Here is a 20,852-nt window from a genome sequence, read left to right on the forward strand (position 1 = left end):
TGATAATGTAATATTGCAAGATATTTTTAGTCGATAGGTTGAATTGTTAGCCTTAATTGAGATCTACCTTCCATCATCATATAAGTTACAAGTCCTAAATTAATAAACGAAAAATGAATTAACATATCACTACAAGGGCAAGAGTAGCCATTGTGGAGGATGAGGATGCTAAACAATATAGCAGTTGGCATTTATTTGAGACAAATAAAACACAAACAATAATTATACTTGTGACACCTGATGAATTTTCCCTGCATGGCAAGTTACTAGCTCTTGCACTAATCTTCAGACTCATTTGCACCACCAGGTTCAGGGTCATATGCATCTTCTACAGAGTTAAAAAACTCTGCCATTTTTTCTGAGACAGATTTCAAGCTTGGCTCCACAGAACTCTCATCTCCCCCATAATCATCATCCCCTTCTAAGATCAAATGAATTCCAGAATCTTTCAGCTCCAACCTCTTATCTACGAGAGGGTTTCTCGTAGTCACACATAATGTACCTCCATCTCTCATAAAATGCACTAATGGATGAAAATCTGCAAAGCGACACATGTGCATGTGTTCTTGGTTCGTTTTTGGCACCCCACGTAGGTATACTGAAGTACTATACACTTGTTTGCCCGATTTGAGAACAGTTGCCACAACATCAACAATTCCAGGCATCATGTCATTATTGGGAATGCTATGGTTGATGGAAAGAACAATGCATATAACAATACCTTTTAGCTCACGGTTTTTGTGCTTGGTAAAGTTCACAGTTTGTCTCGAAAACCATTCGGGAAATTTGGTTCCCGGCATGCTCAAGTTTCTTATATTCCTTAATGCAACCTGTTATTCAAATTCTCATTGTAAGTCACATTTCAGAACATGTGTCACACAATTTATATCTATTCGTATATGTGATTGTAAGAGAAAAATGAAATTAGAAAGAAAGGGGATGATGAGAAACAGACATAAGTTCAAACATAGAAACAGTTTGAAACTGTATAAGGAACTAACAATTATTAGTTAACAATTAGACGATTTTTTTTTGTGATAGAAAACTATAACATTTATGTAATTGACCTACTCAGCGAGACAAGATTTTATAATGATGTGGGAAACTAACCTTTGAAAGTCTTTTCCTTACTTGAGAGAAGCATGCAATACAGCCACTTAAATACATTCTTCTCAAAGATTTCAAGCTTTCAAGCCCTGGAATATCCATCACTTTCACGCAGTTTGTGAGATCTAACTCTTGTAAGCACTCTAAGTCTGTAACCTCAGATACATTTTCCAACAAGGTGCAGTTTTCAGCATTCAACTCAATCAAGCTTGAAGGAAGAGAAGGCAGAGATCTCAACTCAATGCAATCTCGCAAGTAAAGCCTTTTGAGGATTGAGAGTCCCTTCAAGCTACATGGAAGGCTGTGAAAATTGTTTTGAGATAAATCCAATTTTTCTAGTGATGATAGCTTCTCAAAATCATTGGGAATTTCCCCCGATATTCTCCAAGCTCGAGCATCCAATACATTTAACAGAGTCAGATCACAGAAGTTAGTTGGAAGTTGAAAAGAATGATGAGCACTTTCTTCCTCTGCAGGAAATCTATCATCATTCGCTACCAAATGTGGTCGTTTCGCCATTTCCAGTGTCATCAAGCTTGAGAGCAAACCAAATGTTTCAGGTAATTTTGTTAGTGCAGTTTCCTCCATCATCAAGTGGTGCAATTCCTTCAATTTTCCAATTGATGTTGGAAGCTCTTTGAGCATTCTGCATTTGTTCATATTTAATGTAACAAGATTCTCCAGCAAGCCAATGGACTCTGGAAGTTCCTCTATAGTTGAATTACTTATGTTTAAAGTAGTTAGTGCTGCTAATCTGCCAATAGATTCAGGCAATGATTTAAGATTAATGCAATTCCTCATTTCAAATTTCCTTAATATTATCATAGCTCCAATCTGATCCGGCAAATTCGCAATCGCTGTACCATCTAACTGAAGCTCAACTACTGAAGCTAAGCCGTTAATTGTGTCCGGCAATTGACCGAGAAGCTTGCATTGTCCAGCTGATAGCTCCTTCAAAGATGATAATGAACCAATAGAAGAAGGGAGTTCTTTGATTTCACTACAATTAACTGAAAGTCTTGTCAATGATATGAGATTGCCAATAGTTTCAGGAATTGCGGTGAGAGATTGACACCACCTCAAACTAAGTATCTCAAGGCTTGCAAGTGACCCAACTGAGTTAGGTAGTTCTTCTAATGCAGACTGATCAAGGGAGAGTACTTGCAGAGAAGTCAGGTTTCCGATACAATTCGGAAGCCTTTTCAGATTTTGGCAACCATCTAACACAAGCATTTCAAGTCTTTCCAGGCTGAAGATTGATTCAGGTATCTCAGCAATGGCAGTGTTATCAGCAAGTAGTTTTCTCAGTGACTTCATATGGCCCATGTTTGATGGCAAGGCTTTTAGTTTCGCACAGCCGGTGAGCAACATGTTCTCTAGATTTTTCAGCCCAGATACGTCGTAGGGAAGTTCCTTAAGATTTGAACAGTAGCTCAAATTCAAATCGTGTAATGCACTGAGGCTCCCAATTGACTCATGAATGCTTGTTAAAGAAGTGCATCTTTCAAGTACAAGCTTGTCTAAACTTGCACAAGAAGATAAATCAGGAATTGAGGTTAGATTCCTACAGAGGGAGAGATTCAGAACCTTCAAATTCTCTGGCACCTGCTAAAGAGTGTTCATTTTAGTGTATGATGGATATCAAAGAGTGAAGTGTAGTAGCTTTCTGCTTTATATTGCATATTTTGATCTGTATACTAAAATACTTTCAATAGGAGTATGCAAGAATTTCCAATTAAATATGCTTCTAACATTTATATAAAATTTACAAATAAATTAGTCATTCATAAATTTGATAATACATACCTTTTTGGTTCTCAAGCCCCACAAGCTTTCAATATTGCTGTATGAGAGATCAAGGACAGTGAATTTCTGTGACCAAAAGTCAGAAGGCAGGGTTTTGAAAGAACATCCTTGCCACTGTAGCCATTTGATTTCAGAGGGAAGAAATTGAAACTTCCCTTCCATTCTCAAATTATTGATCTCAAGTAGTCTCAAGTTCACCATTGATTTAAATGATTTTGTCTGGAGTGTAAGCCCTTTTTCTTTCTTGGCAAGGATTGATTTAAAAAATGCTGATGGATTTGTTATAATGGAGGTGCATTGAAGTTTGTGCCTCAAAATTGTTTCAGCTTCTGCATCATTGAGAATATATTTTCCCTGGAAATCGAGGGTGATCCCTTGTGTAAATCTTGTTCCCTATAAAAAAGAATAACGTTTATATTTCATCAATATATTTTTCTGGTGTATGAGTAGCATGCCATGTAAGGAACTGAAAAAGCTAGTTATACATCGACCAATTACTAGAGAATATCTACAGAGAAATTGAAAAGCTAATCTAAGTTTTTCCAACTCTTCTGCTTAAGTTCATTTGTACTAACCTGTTATAATAAAATAAAGGGAAAAAGACAAATAGGTCCCTGACTTTTCAAACTTTTGACAAATACATCCCTGACAAAATTTAAATACAAAAAAGTCCCTGACTTTAACAAACGGAGGACAATTTAGTCCTTCCGTCTATTTACCTCTCATACACCTAACGGAACTGGCTGACGTGGCTGAAACGGTGTCCAGGTGTCCGTTACAGTACCACGTTGGAAGGGAAAAAAAGTTCGAAGGACAAATAAGTACTTAACGTCATTTTACAAATAAAATTCGAAGGACAAATAGGTTCTTGAGAATTTTTTTTTTCAAAATTAATAAACTCATTTCCTAAATTCTCTCATCTACCTCTCTCCATTTTTATATTTCTCTCTACTATTTTTACTCTATATATAATTATATTTTATATTAGTAATTTGACAAATCAAAATATGTCATTCGATATTTTTTTACAATTAAAATATTTTAAATGTAAAATTATACACATTAAATTATTTTAAATTTTAGATAACGAATGTTAAAATTAATTACTAATAAAAAATTAGATTTTTTCATATAAAAATAATAACTAAAAATCTTATTATTTAATTTTTTATCTGCAGATATCTTGGTCTTCTTAGTCAAAAACTTTTGTCAATTTACGACTTTTTTGTAAAAGTAGTTTGATTTTATAAATCTTTTGTGTCATGCATAATTTATACTGTTAGAACAAAGTAAACTATAATTTTAAAAAAAATATTCTCGTAATATTATTATGGATAAAAATACTAGTTCTAATATAATACACAAATGCACTAATGTTAACTTAATACATGAATGATGCACAAATGAACTAATGCTAACTTGATGCATAAATGAACTGATGCTAACTAATGCTAATGCAATTTAACAAATTTTAATATAATACACAAATGCACTAAAACTAAACTAATGCAATTTAAAAAAAAAAGAGTAGAAACATAACAAGCCCAATTTCTACAATTTTAATACAAATAATTTAAATTGTAGAATAAAACAAGTTAACTAAATTTCAAAATACAAGCATAATTTTATCAGAAATTATTTTTAATATGGAAAGAAAATTGGTGTTTTGGTTGAATATTGACATTTGAAGTGTATTACAGTATTGTGGAAATTATTCAACACGCCCCCACGTGTTGGCTAAGATGCTGCCACGTGTTCAACACGCCCCCCACGTGTTGGCCAGAATAATGCCACGTGTTCACCACACCCCCCACATGTTGCACCACGCCCCCCACGTGTTGACTTCCCACAAAAAAAAATCCACCCATCTATAATTACACTACATTCTCCCATTTTCAACAAAAACACCAATATTTTTTCCATACAAAAAAAATTAGACTAATTTTATAAACTAAATTCTCATAATAGAAGCATAATAGAAGTATAATGAAAAAAAAATTCTCAATGATCTATTTGTCCTTCGAACTTTATTTGTAAAATGACGTCAAGGACTTATTTGTCCTTCGAACTTTTTTTCCCTTCCAACGTGGCACCGTAACGGACACATGTACACCGTTCAGCCACGTCAGCCAGTTCCGTTAGGTGTATGAGTCGCAAATAGACGGAAGGACTAAATTGTCCTCCGTTTGTTAAAGTCAGGGACTTTTTTGTATTTAAATTTTGTCAGGGATGTATTTGTCAAAAGTTTGAAAAGTCAGGACCTATCTGTCTTTTTCCCTAAAATAAATAAATAAAATAAATTTTAAAATAAAAGATGGTGACAAATTATGATAGGGATAGTCACCATAATAAATTGTTGTTAACTATGATTCATTACTTTCTTAAGTTAACGTGTCGCACAATTTTAAATACAATAACAACAATTTTCGTATGGTATTAAACTAATTGAATGTATCTTAATCAAAATTGGAATAAAAGAAAAAACCCGATTCTATAATATTATACCTAGGGTTTGATATATGATTTTTTTCTTAAAATATATAAATATTTCTATTTTTAAAAATTTAAATATAAGATCATTTCATCATTTGTTAAAAAAAATTATTATTTTAACTACTCTTGTATTTATTATTATTAAATATATTTAAAAGTAAAATATTAATTAACAAATTAGACACCTTTATCTTAGTCAACCCGACCCATTGACATAAAGTTTTGTTATTCTTGTAGTAGACTCCCTTGATCGTGTAATAAGTAATAACTAATGCCTTTTGCTTTTAGGCTTTCAAATGATTTAATGTTCGAGGGAAAAAAATAGTTAGACTTTATTTTATTTAATATTTATTAATTATCGTAATTATTATTAAATATTAAATAAAGTATATTATAATTGTTTTTTATTAAAAATTTTTGTTTTTAGGCTTTCAAATGGAGTAAATTATTATTTTTATTTATGAAAGTAAAAAATACTGACGTATTTACCTATAGAAAAAAAAATTATTATTTATATTTATGAGATATGAATTTTTACTAATAAAATTATCCAAATCCAAAAAAATTATTTAAAATTCTCAAATTATCCTCTAATATAACCCGTATCTAACTTCTCTTACTCCACACTCCCGAACTTTTCCTCACCACCACTCTCATTCCCAACTACCACCATCACTAAAAATGTCTCCCATGCCTCCGACGAACGTTTCAGAGACAACGATGCTAACCCGTCTTCCCTCGCTTCGTATATCCCTACGTTTTTTTGTCGGAAATCCAATTACCTCGTCACGTAAAATTCTTCCAGTGACGCTCACAACCGGCTCTTTTATAGCACGTTTCAGCTTGAACCAACCTACGCCCGAAAATTTTGAGTTCGAAGGCATATCGAAGCCGTCCAAGAAGCGATTGAACAAGTTCTGGAATCAACATATGCCTTTGATGTAGTCTATGTCGTTGCAATGGTCATCCTCCTCGACGATGCCCAAGAGAGCGCAGATTAGCGATAATCCTTTTATGTCCATCGTATTTATGGATGTTGCTCTGGACTAGGTTATTGTTGAAATCAGAATAAAATATTACGGAAATTTTGGGTTGGTGGTTGCAGCGTGAAAAATTTGGGGATCTGAGTGCAATAACGGATAGGGTTGGAAGTGAGTCAAGCCAGCTCATGAGCCAACTTGAACTCGACTCGTTAATAGCTCGATAAGCTGAACTCGTGAGCCAGTAAGCCAAGCTTGAGCTTAGAATTGAGCTCATAAATTAAATGAGTTGAGCTTGAGTTTAGATAAGCTCAGCTCATTAGCTCGTGAGCTAACTCAAATATATATAGCTTTCTGGAGATTGGATTACCAATTTAAGTTATCAAATAAATATTCAAAAATTGATAATTAATAGGTATAAGATTGAATGTTTTAGTTTGTTAAATATATGGATGTATTTTTTTATTTTGTTATATTAAAATTTTAATATTTTAATATAGAACTATAGATTATATTTCTGTTAATTGAGCCAACTCGTGAGCTTTCGGTAAGCCGAGTTTGAGCTTAAAAAATAAGCTCGATTGTTAATGAGTCGAGCCATGAGTCAAGCTCAATTTTCGTGAGTCGAGCTTGAGCTTGGTCTACCTCGACTCACTTCCAGCCCTAATAGCAGAGTAGTGCGATAGGGTAAGAAACTAACGACAATAGTAAAAGTTAGGGTTTTGAATTTGGAAATGGAGAAGAAGAAATTAGACACCACCAACAACGCTATGTTGTTCTTCACCCACTCAAGCTTCCTCTATCTCTCTCTACTGATCTAATTTCACATTTTCATTAATCTATCTATTTTAATTTGCATTCCTATTTGAATTCCTAATTTCTATGATACAGTACAACTTCGTACTATGATATACTTATAGAATACTTGGAGTTCAAAATCACAAAGACTTGCTTTCGGAGATGGTAGTAATGGTTGAGGTTAGGCGGCGGCGCAACAGCGAAGCCGACCTCTCCGCCGCAGTGTCGTTTTGCGCTAACCAGTCCAAGAAGCTTGTAGATTTTGGATGACTGCAGTGATAGTGGTAGTTGGAGATGAGAATGGTGGTGAAAAAGAGTTTGGGTGGTGTTGAGATTTGAGATTAGAAAAATAGTGGTAAAGATAAGGGTAATTTAAAATTTTTAAGTGATTTTTTAGAATTTGAATAATTTTATTGTACGAAACCCATATTTTATGAGTATAAATGATAATTTTCTTTTTCTATAAGTAAATATGTCAATGTTTTATACTTTCGTGAATAAAGATAGTAGCTTACTCCTTTTAAATGATTTAATGTTTAATATCCTCCCAATAATGACAAAAGAAAAAGAAAAAAAAAAGAGTTGAAGAAAGATACTATAACTAAATATCTAAATCAATTTATTCATCTCGCTATAATTCTTTAAGAATGCTAGATGGTCAACATTTTTAATGAAAAAAGTGTTAATTAATATTAATTTAAATTAGTTATGTTATTTGTACATTAAAATCAGTTATCAAAATTAGTTATTAGTATAAAATATATGTTAAAATATAAATACAGATTAAAAATAAATTAAACCGAATATGTATTTATATATAAATATATTAGTAGTTGAGTTTAGTGTAAATAACGTATTTGAATTTAAAATAAGACAAAAAAAATTGTGTTGATAATCTAGAATTTCTGTTTGAGTCATACCTTATTCCCACGCAAAACGTTCAATATTTCATCACGTTTCCACAACCTGCTTCGCATTCCACCATCAACACGCCCTTCATCTCCAACAATTTGCCTTCCCATGTCTTTGATTTGATCATGCACAATTACAGTATTGTCCTCACCGATCTTAATCAAACACCTTAACGTAAGAACGGTGATTGCTACCTCTGCACTAAAACCACAACCTCTTTCAACATCAACCACTTCATCTCTCTTCATCTCCATTTGCACCAACAAACAAGCAATGTCCAAGAACACCGTTTTCTCTTCTTCATCCAACCCATCGTAGCTTATCTTGAGCACATCTTGGAGGTTCTTGGGCTGAATCCGCTTCAGCTTTTCGAGTTCATCCACCCATTCTTCCACCCTTCTTTTGTCAAACAAGAACGAACCATACACTTCTAGTGCCAATGGTAATCCTCCAGTTAGCTTCACTATTTGTTCCGATAGCCCAAGAAATTCTTGTGTTGGAGGATGCTTTCTTTTAAAAGCGTGATTACTGAATAGTTGCAATGATTCAGTTGAACTCAATTCTTTAACCTCATAAACCAAATCAACATTGTTATCAAGTAAGAGTTTCCTATCCCTTGTAGTGATGATAACGCGGCTTCCTTCGTAAAACCATTCCTTTTTTCCAAACAGAGAATGAAGCTGTTCTGTATCATCAACATCGTCTAAGACTATTAGCACTCTGTTTTCTTCAACTAACCTTTTGATTGCAGCAATGCCTGAATTTATGTCATTGATTTGGATGGAGTTGGAAGAATCGGGTTTTAGATCACCAATGATTCTCTTTTGAAGAGAAACCAAGCCATTATCTTTTGACGAAGCTTCTCTGACGTTTGCAATGAAGGTGCGGTGTTCAAAATTAGCAACGAGGTTGTTGTAGAGAGTCTTGGCAAGAGTTGTTTTTCCAACACCGCCCATGCCATATAGCCCAAACAATTTGAAACCGTTGGATTTGAGCTCTAACGAATTTAGCAACTCTTCGACACGGCGATCGAGCCCAACTGTAAATGGAGCAACACCTAAGGGAGTGTTGCTCAGTTCTTTCAAAACCTTTGTCACCAATTCTCTTATCAAAGTAGCTCGGCGTTCAGCACTGTTACAAAGCGGATCACATCAGTAACACACCAAACAAGAAATTGAAAATATAAAATAAGTACAAAAGGGAGGCAAATTTCCTTAAAGAAATTATGAATTCATACAAAAAAATATTTTGATTTGGATTCTCTAAATTTTGTATTTTATTTTAGAAGGTAAAGTATGATCTCTCATCATTTATTTTATGGAAAATACTCCTATAAAGACGCCCAAAACGTCTTTTTGTAAAGACACTTATGTGTCGTATTATTAATTTATTATGTATTAATGAACTGGTTATTTTTGAATTTTTTTAACAAACTAAAATAAAACCGATTTTTTATAACAATAAAAATAAAAAATCAGAGATATATTTGTCTTTTTATCAAAAAATTTAAACATGATTCGGTTTAAATTGTGTTAATCAATCGGATCAAATTGGGTCTAATAATTATAGTACGAACAATTGGGTTTATTATTGTTGTTATAATAAATCGATTTTATTCTAATTTATTAAAAAATAAATTATTAACTGGTTTAATAAAAATATTTAATAATATCATGACACATGTAAACATTTTTAAAAAAAAATATTTTTAATGTTTTTATTGAAGTAGTCTCCTTATTTTATAGGAGAAAAATAAGAGAAAATATAAAAAAAAAACTCTTTAAAAATAAAAAAACACATTTTACTTTCTAAAATAAAAATTTAAAATTTAAAAAATTTAAATTCAAAATATTTATAAATTGATTTGACAGCTGATTTTTTATAGTATGCACATTTTTTAAAACCAAATTGACATCAACTAGCAGTGTTTTGTAAATAGTATTTGGAATCAAATTTTAATTATTAAATCTCTTATTTTAAATTTTAATTCTAAATTCTCAAAAAAATTGTTTTATAATAATAAAATAAATTAACTAATATTAATTAATTAAAATTAATATTTCATATTTATTCATAATTTTATTTTCACATATTTTATTTTGCTAAGGGACACTTAACTCTTGCTGTTATTACTCTTCATAGAATAAATAGTTCTCTGCACAACAAGGACTGTAAAATCACATCTAAAGTAAAACTTATACTCAGTGTAAAAAATACAAAGTTGCAAACCTTATAAACTTATTTTAATCCAAATCAACACGGCATTTAGAGTGAAATGGACTTCTTACCGATGATGGTGGTGAAAATTCAGGTGCAATCGACTTTACGTGAAGTTGATAACTGAGAGTGGTTGGATAAAAAATTAGTCAAATAAGTTGAATCATTTAACTACTCTCAGCTAGACAGCTATCAATTTTAGGTGAAATCAACTGAATTTTTACCAAGTTTTAAGCAGACGTTAGTAATTAAATAAACAAAAATATATACCAACACAAAAAAATAATCATTAAATTAATTATTATATATTTATATATAAATATATATTTTTTAGCAGGATTGTTAAATAAAAATTTATAATACAAGGCTGCATGTTATCATCACGGCCAATACATGATGTAAGTTGCTGAACATTTAAAATTCACAATATTTCGAAGTCAAAAACTGCACGAGCTTCATCAACATGTGACACCAACTTGCACATTTTATTGCCATTCCATATACCGTCATTAAGAAAATGTTTGTGTATTATACAGTTACTGAGATATTTAAGAGAAAAATATTTATTTATAGGGAGGAGTGATCTTAGGGTAAATAAATTTTGAGCATTAAACTTTGAAGGAAGATGATCAAATAGAGAAAAGAAGCAAGCACCTGGTTTGATCATCAAGAAGAAGACCAGCTCGGTTACCCACTCTCGTCATGGCCTTCCTCCACCTCGAAACCTTAACTGCATCAAACTTCTTTTCTTTGATCCTAAAAGCCTCTTCAAAGGGACCGATTTGTTTCCTAACATCTCTTGGATCAACACCATAGAACACAGGGAGAATGAGCTTGTCAGAGTCACAGATCTTTGCCAGCTCCTCAAGGCACCACCGGGATCCTGCATAGTTAGGCGAGAGAACAACAATGGAGGCGGCAGAATCGTCAATGGCTTCGAGCAGAGTAGGAGCAATTTCGTCGCCGCGTTCCAATCCATCGTCGTCGCGAAAGACTCGAACGCCACGCAATTGGAGCGCGTCGTAGAGTGGTGCTATGAAGGAGTGGCGCGTGTCTGGTCCCCTGAAACTCAAGAACACGTCCCAACGGAGTCTAAAAGCTCCTGGTGTTGATGAAATTTCTGTACACATGGTTGCTTAGCTGGTTTTCCTCTCTTTCTTTTCTTATCTTGTTAGGAGGAGAAAGATACCAAGTAAAACATCTTAAATGATGAATCGTATTCAATTTCAGAGAGTAGAGAGAACATTATAATGAGTTTAGTTGGGTTTGTGTGGTATCTGGGGCTGCGTGGGAATCAAGTAGCATAGACCCGAAAACAGTGAAGTCAATCACGTGTTTTGTTTCCTTCTTTTCTTTGCCGATAATTAAGTTCCAAAAATTCGGGGTGGAGCCCTTTAACTTTAATCATGCACGTACAGCAACCATTGACCTTTAGTCAACCCTAAACCAAAATCATTAAATCAAAGCAATCCAATCCGATTCCATTGACATTCCAATTTCCAACTTCACTTAAAATTTAAGCACCTTCCTCATTTTCCCTCATTTTATTATCAAAACTTAAAAACAAATTAAAGGAGATCCATGTCGCCGGAAAGTGACATCACGATGCCATCTCCGGCATCTTTCCGTCTCCGGTGGGATGTGTTCCTGAGCTTCCGCGGCTCCGACACCAGGGAGGCCTTCACGGAGGACCTCCACGGCGCTCTCGAAGCCGCTGGCGTGCGCGCCTTCATCGACAACGAAGGATTACAGCGTGGCGACTCGATCTCGCCGAGTCTGGTGGAAGCAATCGCGGATTCCGCCGCCGCCATTGTTATTCTCTCGCCCGACTACGCTTCCTCGCACTGGTGCCTTGAGGAGCTGGCGAAGATCTGCGAGTGCGGTTGGAAGCTGGTGCTGCCCGTTTTCTACCGGGTTGACCCGTCTCATGTCCGAAAACAGAAGGGACCTTTCGAGAAGGCGTTTCGGTTGCACGAAGAGAGTGAGAGGTTTAGGAATAAGGTTGCCAGTTGGAGGAGTGCTATGAACAAAGTTGGTGGAATTGCTGGTTGGGTTTTTGGTGATCATAATAGGTATAGATATATCATTTTTGGAAAATATTATATTATATCTTTCAGTTTCGAGCTTTCTATTCTAATCTGGTTGACTTAATACTTTAACAAGTATTTAAATACTTGTGTCAATCGTGGTTGATTGATTCTACGTAATTAATTTAGCGTTACTTATTGTTTATAGTTTTCTTGCTATGCTTTATTTGTTTTAAGATTAAAGCCATCGCCCATCATGCCCATCATTATACTGCTACACAAAATCATCCACCGTTAAATGGGATGTGACCTCCTTTTACACAAAAATGGATGAATCCATGATAATCAAATATAAAAGATTCAAAATTAATATGTTCAACTAACGTTCTTCTTCAAATGCCTTTGATGCCTTTGACACAAGCATTGATTTTTGTATATTTCCATTCCACAACATAAACTGTCATACTAATTAAGTGAAGTTTACTATATAGATTTATGCCTTTGCATTATAAAATTTTTTTGTAGTCAGCCATTTTTAGCAATTTTGACCCGCATTTAGCTAGTACATTGCTAATTTATTTTAAGCAAATAAATTTTATTAGTTTATATATGTAAATTTTGATAAATGTGAGTATAAACGGTATTAATTCATGTGTGTAAATACAAATTATATGATTTTTGTGAGCAAATCTTTGTAAATATAGGTGTAAATTATTATTAGTCAAATACTGATCCAAAATGATAATATATGCTATTGCATTATCATATATCATCATATTTATATTTAATTTTTTTTTCAATAATTTCTTCCTTAGTTTCTTGCACTCGGAACTACCTCTAGTTGTAAGGCTTCCTTCCATCTAATCCACTCTAAAAAATAGAGCATTTGGTCTGTTTCTATATGTTTTTGGAATCATCACCTCTTTGATTCCGGTATTTCCAGTAATTAGTTCTTGTGATATGAAAGTAAACAGTTATATCAATGTATAGCCAAACTGGCTTATCTTTATTCATTAATTGTTGTATATAAGGTATGAATCTCTTTTTTTGGCTGATTTTCCAACTGTGTTTTATGTTTGGACAGCAACAAGGATCAGTTAATTCGAGTTTTGGTGCAAACGGTTTTGAAGCAGATGAGGAATACTCCATTGACAGTGGCACAGTATACAGTTGGGCTTGATGACAGAGTTGCAGAGTTAAGGAAGTTACTTGACGTAAGATCCAGTGATGTCAAAGTGATAGGATTGTATGGAATGGGAGGGGTCGGTAAGACAACTCTGGCCAAGGGACTCTTCAACAGCCTTGTTGATCATTTTGATAGACGCAGCTTCATCTCAAATGTTAGAGAAGTTGCAAACAATGAAGATGGTATGGTTTCACTCCAGGGAAGAATTCTTGGTGATCTTTCCCCTGGAACTGAGAATCCCATCAATGATGTTAATGCTGGTATTTCTGCGATCAAAAGAATTGTAGAGGAAAATCGAGTTCTGGTTTTTCTTGATGATGTTGATGATGTAAAACAGCTTGACTCATTAATTGGTAAGAGAGAATGGTTTTCTAAAGGAAGCTGTGTTGTGATTACTACACGGGACAGAGCAGTTTTACAGGAGAGGTATGTTAATGTGAAGTATGAGGTGAAGGAATTGAAAGAGTCTCAAGCACTGGAATTGTTCTGTTACCATTCCGAGTGGAAAGACACACTGTTGAAGCTTAGAGATATTCGGCCGGATAAACTTCAAGGTGCTCTGAAGATCAGCTTCGATGCCTTGGATGAACAAGACAAGTGTGTGTTCCTTGACATTGCTTGCTTGTTTGTGCAAATGGAAATGAAGAGGGATGATGTGGTTGATATACTAAATGGTTGTGGTTTTAGAGGGGAGATTGCAATAACGGTCTTAACTACAAAGTGTTTAATTAAGACCATTAAGGATGGTGTAGTGTGGATGCATGATCAGGTTAGAGACATGGGAAGGCAAATTGTTCAAAATCAAAGTATTCTAGATTGTGGTTCACGTAGCAGGTTATGGGATCGTCATGAAATCTTGGGTGTCTTGAAGAATAAGAAGGTAACTATTGTAGGACACCTTGTTTGAACTTTTCATATGAGTATACTAAAATCTAACTATCAAAGTCAATTACTAATATAAAATACAAGTTGGAATACAAATACATAAAAACAACAACAACAAAGCCTTATCCCACATATATTTATACACAAATACATTAGTGACTGATTTTAATGACTAATTGTATGAATAGCATTTTTGGAACTTCCTTCTAATTTACCTATTGGCTATTTAGTTTTGATGGGAAGTAGAATTACAATATTCGAGTCTTTTACTAAAAATACAGCTAATCTGACTCAACTTTATGAAGTCTTTAGAAAGGATAAGAATCTCTTAATGATATTTAAAAAAAAACAAAAATTTAAGTCCAAAACGGCAAAACCTTTAATTAAGAAAACAAAAACCCTACTCTTTCAAGAATCAAACAATAATTACTCTCTTGCAGCTATTTTTAACTTTGGTGTCTGGAATATGTCTAATACTCTAATGGTTTACCAAGTTACTTTTTTATTGTTAAAAAAATAGTTTCTAAACAGTTAAATGTCGTATTTTGTGTTCGACATCCATTTTACCATCTTTAAAATCCTAGTGTGATTTTATTCTAATACTCGAACATTATTTTCTATCTTATATCTTATTAAACATCTCATAAATACCTAATTTTAAATGTTTTAAATAATACTATTCTTGACACAAATTAGAGAGAATTTATCTACATTACTCCTAAAACACAACTTTTTCTATGAACTCTCTCCAGCACTTCTCTTAGAAGTTGATGGGTGTCCTTTTATTTGGGGGTTGGGTATAAACATATTTTCCTTCAAAATAGTTGCAATGAACTTATTTTAAATAGCTTATCTATCTTTTAGTGGGTTTACATACACATGAATTAGATTTAGGATTTAAGGTTTAAAAAAATACATATGAATTGAATTATAATAAGCTCTAAATAATCAGTATTTGTAGAAAACCTAGTGAAACCTTGTCTACCCCATGCTTTAAATATGGGGCCTTATCAGCATCAAACCAATCACATAACACCCTTTATCTTGCGAGACAACTTTGTTATTGTTGTTGTTGAAGTCCTTTCATTCAATTCAATTTCTTTGAGAATGAAAATCTAACAATGAAGACTAATATCTATAGGGAACAAGAAAAGTTGAAGGTATTGTACTTGATTGTGTAAAGAGGAGTCTGGCTAAACCTAGAGACCGTACTGCTGAAGAGATTACCTGGGACAATTTTCGACAAATGCCAGGTTACAAAACAGCATCAGCATATATGAAGGCAAAGTATAAGAACTATGTGGAGCATAGAGGAGAGAAAGCAAAAAAATTTACACTTGATACAAAGGACTTCCAACCTATGGTTTCCTTAAGGTTGCTTCAAATTAATTATTCAAGACTTGAAGGACAGGGCAAATTTCTGCCTCAAGGAGTAAAGTGGTTACAATGGAAACAATGTCCTCTAAAGAACATGTCTTCTTCCTATTATCCATTGGAACTTGCCGTGCTTGATCTCTCGGAAAGCAAGATTGAAACACTGTGGGGAAAGCATCATAACAAGGTTTGATTTCTTGTTAGCTGATGAACTGACTGATGGAATCCTTTTTATTTTTTATTTTTCATCTCCACGTGTGTTTTGAGATTTTACTTTTGTTCTTAGCTTGCCTTATATTTTTTAAGGGGAATGCTAGGTAAACAATGACTATCTTAAATAACATGAACAATCACCAATCAAATGAAAATACACTACACTCTAATTTAATGCTATTAATTAAATTTACTCTTTTAACTCTATTAATTCATATTGTTCACACATTATTCAAAAAAGTTGTTAGTTACCTATACTTTTTTATTTTTTTATTGAAGTCCCTATAAGTAAAATTTGGTTGGGATAATTTTGACATGAAAGGAATACTACTGTTTTGAATTTTGATGCTATTTAAGTACCCCTTTTTTCTAATTTTTTTTTAGTCATTTCATAACTGAAAAAAAAACCTTAAAATGATTGTTTTATGACAAGATATCATATGAAAATAAGATTTTATTAACAACAACAACAACAATAATAATAATAATTTTCTTTTCACGTCATGGACTGATATATTGGCATTATTTTAGTATGAGAAAGTATTAGGAGCTAATATTTTTTCAACTAATAAAATAGACAATAATTCATCATTAAAAAGAAATATTTAAAACTAAAAAAAAATGAAAACATCCAAATTTCAACTAAAAAAATATCTAAAAAAGAAATAAAATAAATCTAATTTAAAATTTAGAGTTTAGAATTGAGAGTAACCGGCAACAGATGGCAAGCAATGATCGATGGTGGTAGGATGGTATGGTCGGCGGTGATAGTAGGTGGCTAGTGGTAATGGATGAAATTGTGGTGTTGAGAGGAATGAAAAAAAAAGTAAAAAAAAAAAAAGTATAAGAGTAATTTAAAAATAAAATATATTATTTTGATATTTGTTTTATTGAGGTTTTTGGCTAACATTGTTCTTTTAGTCTTTTTATTTTTAAAAGACCAAGTTTCTTTCACTCCAAAAAAACAGACACCAAGATTCTTTTTTCCAACTATTTGATTAAATATTTGAAGAATTGGCTGTAATTCTAAATTTAATTATGTTGCTTTTAATTGATTTAACATTCCCTTTTGGTATTTCATTCGCCGGCCTTTATTTATATCATATAAAAATAGCTTTAAAGAGTTTTATTTCTGTGTATGTTTCATGATTTTAAATAGAAAGTTAGAAACTAATATCTCAACTAAAATTATTAAGAATCCCGCTAGAATCCCGCTAGAGAGATAATGGAGTATTTGTGCAATATGTACAATAGCTATTTATTTGGCCTATGAATTAAAGAATGAACATTCATAATAAAATACTACTAATTTCTCAAACACAATATACTCATACTATCCAGAATAATCATCTGCGTACCAGGATAATAAACATCTGATATCCTACTGAATCGAACATCCATATACCATTTTCAGAATTTGAATATGACAATCAAGGGAATCTGGTGACCCAAAAAAAAATCAAGGGAATCTGGTCTATTCTTTTAAGATTTATAGTTGTAAAAACCTTTTTTCCATAAAAGAAATTCCCAAGAAAATAGGTCAGATCCATCGGAATTTCTTTCACGTGAAAAAGGATTCAACAAATATGAATCATGGAATAATAGATCATGTTCCCTTGATTGCCATGTTATTTAAAATATATGGCCTATCAGGATAAGTCTCTTATTGATGACTTCACAATTGAGATCTCTGAAGATGAAGGATCCATCTTAACTATTATTCCAAAGCCATCTCTTGAAAATCTATAATGAGTTAGTTTTTCTAAATATTGTTTAGATCAATCAATCTTTTATTCCGAAATTTGGACAATCAGATTTATTGACTAAATTTTTTCTTTGGCTTGAGATTAATGGAGTACACTAATATTATTTTCTATGATTGCCAAATTAAATTACTATAAACGTTTCAGGAAAATTGGAATACATAAACAAATTTTTGAGAAAGCTAAAGAGATGTCATTTTTTAGGCCTTTACGGGAGAAAAAAAAACCTCATTTACTATCTTTATCATCTTTGTCTTTATTAATGAGTATGACTGTAAGAAACTATGATTTTTTTTTTCCAGGTAGCTGAGTGCCTGATGGTTTTAAACCTCTCCAGTTGCCACCATTTAGTTGCAATTCCGGATTTAACTGGTTACCATTGTCTAAAAAAGATTGTATTGGAGAACTGCACTGCTTTAACTAGGATTCATGAATCAGTTGGAAATTTAAGTACCCTGGTTCACTTGAACTTAGGCACATGCTATAACCTTGTTGAGTTACCTAGTGATGTCTCTGGGTTGAAACATCTCGAGGACTTGATTCTTTCTGGATGTTGGAAATTGAAAGCATTACCAAAGGACCTAAGCTGCTTGGTCTCTTTAAGAAAGCTTCTCATTGATGAGACTGCCATAACTGTGTTACCTGATTCCATCTTCCACCTCACCAAACTGGAAAAGTTGAGTTGCAGTGGTTGCCGTCTTTTGAGAAGGATACCCACCAGCATTGGGAAACTCTGTTCTCTGCGAGAATTATCACTAAACCATACAGCTTTGGATGAATTACCTGATTCTATTGGATGTTTGCAGAATCTTGAGAAACTTGGTTTGGTTGGGTGTAAGTCCCTCTCTATTATTCCAGATTCTGTTGGGACACTAATTTCATTGACACATTTGTTTTTGGATGTCAGTGGAATCAAAGAGTTGCCTGATTCTATTGGTTCTTTATCATATCTAAGGCAATTGTCTGTTAGTGGCTGCACTTCTCTTGGTGAATTGCCTATGTCAATAAAGGCATTAGTCTCTCTTGTTGAGCTTCATTTAGATAAGACACCAATTACTATTTTGCCTGAACATATAGGGGCCATGAAAATGCTACAAAAGCTTGAGATGGCGAATTGTAAAGATCTCAAGTTTCTACCTGCATCGATCGGAGACATGTCGGCCCTTACTGCCTTGGACATGTATAACACTAATATTACTGAATTGCCAGAGTCAATTGGAATGTTGGAAAATCTTATTCATTTGAGGATAGACATGTGCAAAGAGCTCAAAAGGCTTCCAAAATCCTTGGGAAATTTGAAATCTCTATGCTGGTTACAGATGAAGGAAACAGCAGTTACACAGCTACCTGATAGCTTTGGGATGCTTTCAAGATTGGTAAAATTAGACATGGAAAGAAGGTATTACCTCAATATGGTTGGAGACAAGAATACTGAAGAACCCAATTCAGTTGGAATCTTAAGAAGTTTTTGTAAACTAACCTTGTTGCAAGAGCTAAATGCACATGGATGGAGAATAGCTGGAAAAATCCCAGATGATTTTGAAAAGTTGTCATCACTAGAAACTCTAAATTTATGCCACAATAATATTATCAGCCTTCCAGCCAGCATGAGAGGCCTTTCCTGTCTAAAAAAGCTTTTGTTGTCAAATTGCACTCAGCTCATTTTTCTGCCATCTCTTCCCTCTAGCTTAGTAGAGGTCGATGTTGCGAACTGTATTGCATTAGAGCGCATATCTGATATTTCAAACTTAGATAACATAGAGGAGTTGAACCTTACAAATTGTGAAAAGCTGGAAGACATACCAGGTATTGAGCACTTAAAGTCCTTGAGAAGATTGTACATGAGTGGATGCATTGGATGCTCCCATGCTGCTGCGATGAGAAGATTTTCCAAGGTTTGTATGGTTATTTCTTCTCTTAATCAGATCTCTAATTTCCACCAAGTTAAAAAAAATGTGTTTATGCCGCCTTATGTGATATTGAATGAATATGGTACTTTCCTTGTTTTGGAATTAAGAGAAGGATAATTAATAAGGAGTTTAGACTGATAAATCATTACTCATATATTCTTCCAACCTGACCTTTCCAACCTCATCTTTAATACCAAGTTTATGTTTTCTTTTGTTATATTAATACTAAGCATAACTTTTGTCACAGGATCTGCTTAAAAATTTACGGATTTTGATTATGCCTGGAAGCAAAGATATTCCAGATTGGATTTCAGGAGAATCAATTATCTTTTCCAAGAGAAGGAACCGTGAGCTTAAAGGTATTATTTGTGCCGGTGTACTCTCTTTCGACGGTATACCTGAAAACCAAAGAGATGCCTTGCAGTTAGTGGATGTTCAGGCAAAAGTCTTCAATTTGACTGATAATGTATATAGCACTACGTTTCGCCTGTTAGGTGTACCTAGGACAAATGAAGACCACATCTTCTTGCACAGATTTGGAGCTCATACTTCATTGGTTCACCAGTTGAAAGATAAATACACCTTGCATTTGACAAAGCGGAATGCACCCTTTGTTCAGGAGTTGAAGCTGAAGAGCTGCGGAATTCATTTGGTCTTCGAAGGTGATGATGACTATGAAGGAGATGAAGAATCACTAGATGAAAGCCAATATTCGGTGTCACAAAAATTAGCCAAGTTCTTCAACTCTTGTTATTGCCCGAGATCGCATTTGCATGTGAATACAAGTACGTCAAATGAACCACTTGAGATCGGGAGGAGTATAACAAGAAGCACAGTTCCAGACCCATGGCTTCGTTCCATCCTTTTTAGTGCGACATTTTTGTGTGCTTTGAGCTATTTATACTTAAGATACCTCAATTTTTGAAGAATGTTGAAGAATTCTTTCCAATTTTGATCTGCTTATGGCATATCTTCTCATGTTTTTTGAACCCTAGATGTATTGACTTGAAAAGAAAAGCAAACCTAAACATTAAACACGTATATGAGGTACATTCTTTGTCAATGATACAATACAACCCATGTCCAGATATGCAAAAAACACTAAAAGAAAAGAAAAATATTGAACACTTGGCATTTGAAAAATGATACTATATCCAGATATGTCAAAAACACAATGAAAA

General features: G+C 33.5%; 2 protein-coding genes across 2 annotated transcripts; one reads left to right on the forward strand and one right to left on the reverse strand.

Annotated features, from left to right (window-relative positions):
* Positions 1 to 98: 98 nt before the first annotated feature.
* LOC107489073 (disease resistance protein RPV1) lies at positions 99 to 11,443 on the reverse strand. Its single transcript, XM_016109847.3, has 5 exons — positions 10,968 to 11,443; positions 8,105 to 9,227; positions 2,914 to 3,306; positions 1,111 to 2,712; positions 99 to 830 (listed from the first exon to the last, which is right to left on the reverse strand). Exons 1-5 carry the CDS (start codon positions 11,441 to 11,443, stop codon positions 279 to 281), a joined length of 4,146 nt encoding a protein of 1,381 aa, XP_015965333.1. The 3' UTR covers positions 99 to 278.
* A 430-nt stretch (positions 11,444 to 11,873) lies between these two features.
* On the forward strand, positions 11,874 to 20,823 carry LOC107489074 (disease resistance protein RPV1-like). The gene is made up of 5 exons (XM_016109848.3): positions 11,874 to 12,385; positions 13,425 to 14,406; positions 15,553 to 15,972; positions 18,064 to 19,656; positions 19,919 to 20,823. The coding sequence occupies exons 1-5, from the start codon at positions 11,895 to 11,897 to the stop codon at positions 20,594 to 20,596; spliced, it is 4,164 nt and encodes a 1,387-aa protein (XP_015965334.1). The 5' UTR covers positions 11,874 to 11,894; the 3' UTR covers positions 20,597 to 20,823.
* Positions 20,824 to 20,852: the final 29 nt, after the last annotated feature.

Source organism: Arachis duranensis, chromosome 5 (assembly GCF_000817695.3).
Source record: "Arachis duranensis cultivar V14167 chromosome 5, aradu.V14167.gnm2.J7QH, whole genome shotgun sequence".
Classification (NCBI taxonomy): Eukaryota; Viridiplantae; Streptophyta; class Magnoliopsida; order Fabales; family Fabaceae; genus Arachis; species Arachis duranensis.

Excerpts from the sequence above, each read along its gene's own strand:
- LOC107489073 (XM_016109847.3), bottom strand. The coding sequence starts at position 11,443 with ATGTGTACAGAAATTTCATCAACACCAGGAGCTTTTAGACTCCGTTGG. Across the intron at positions 9,228-10,967 it reads CTTCTTGATGATCAAACCAG|TGCTGAACGCCGAGCTACTT; the intron begins GTGCTTGCTTCT and ends GCTTTGTAACAG. Across the intron at positions 831-1,110 it reads TAAGGAAAAGACTTTCAAAG|GTTGCATTAAGGAATATAAG; the intron begins GTTAGTTTCCCA and ends TTTGAATAACAG.
- LOC107489074 (XM_016109848.3), top strand. The coding sequence starts at position 11,895 with ATGTCGCCGGAAAGTGACATCACGATGCCATCTCCGGCATCTTTCCGT. Across the intron at positions 15,973-18,063 it reads GGGGAAAGCATCATAACAAG|GTAGCTGAGTGCCTGATGGT; the intron begins GTTTGATTTCTT and ends TTTTTTTTCCAG. Across the intron at positions 19,657-19,918 it reads CGATGAGAAGATTTTCCAAG|GATCTGCTTAAAAATTTACG; the intron begins GTTTGTATGGTT and ends CTTTTGTCACAG.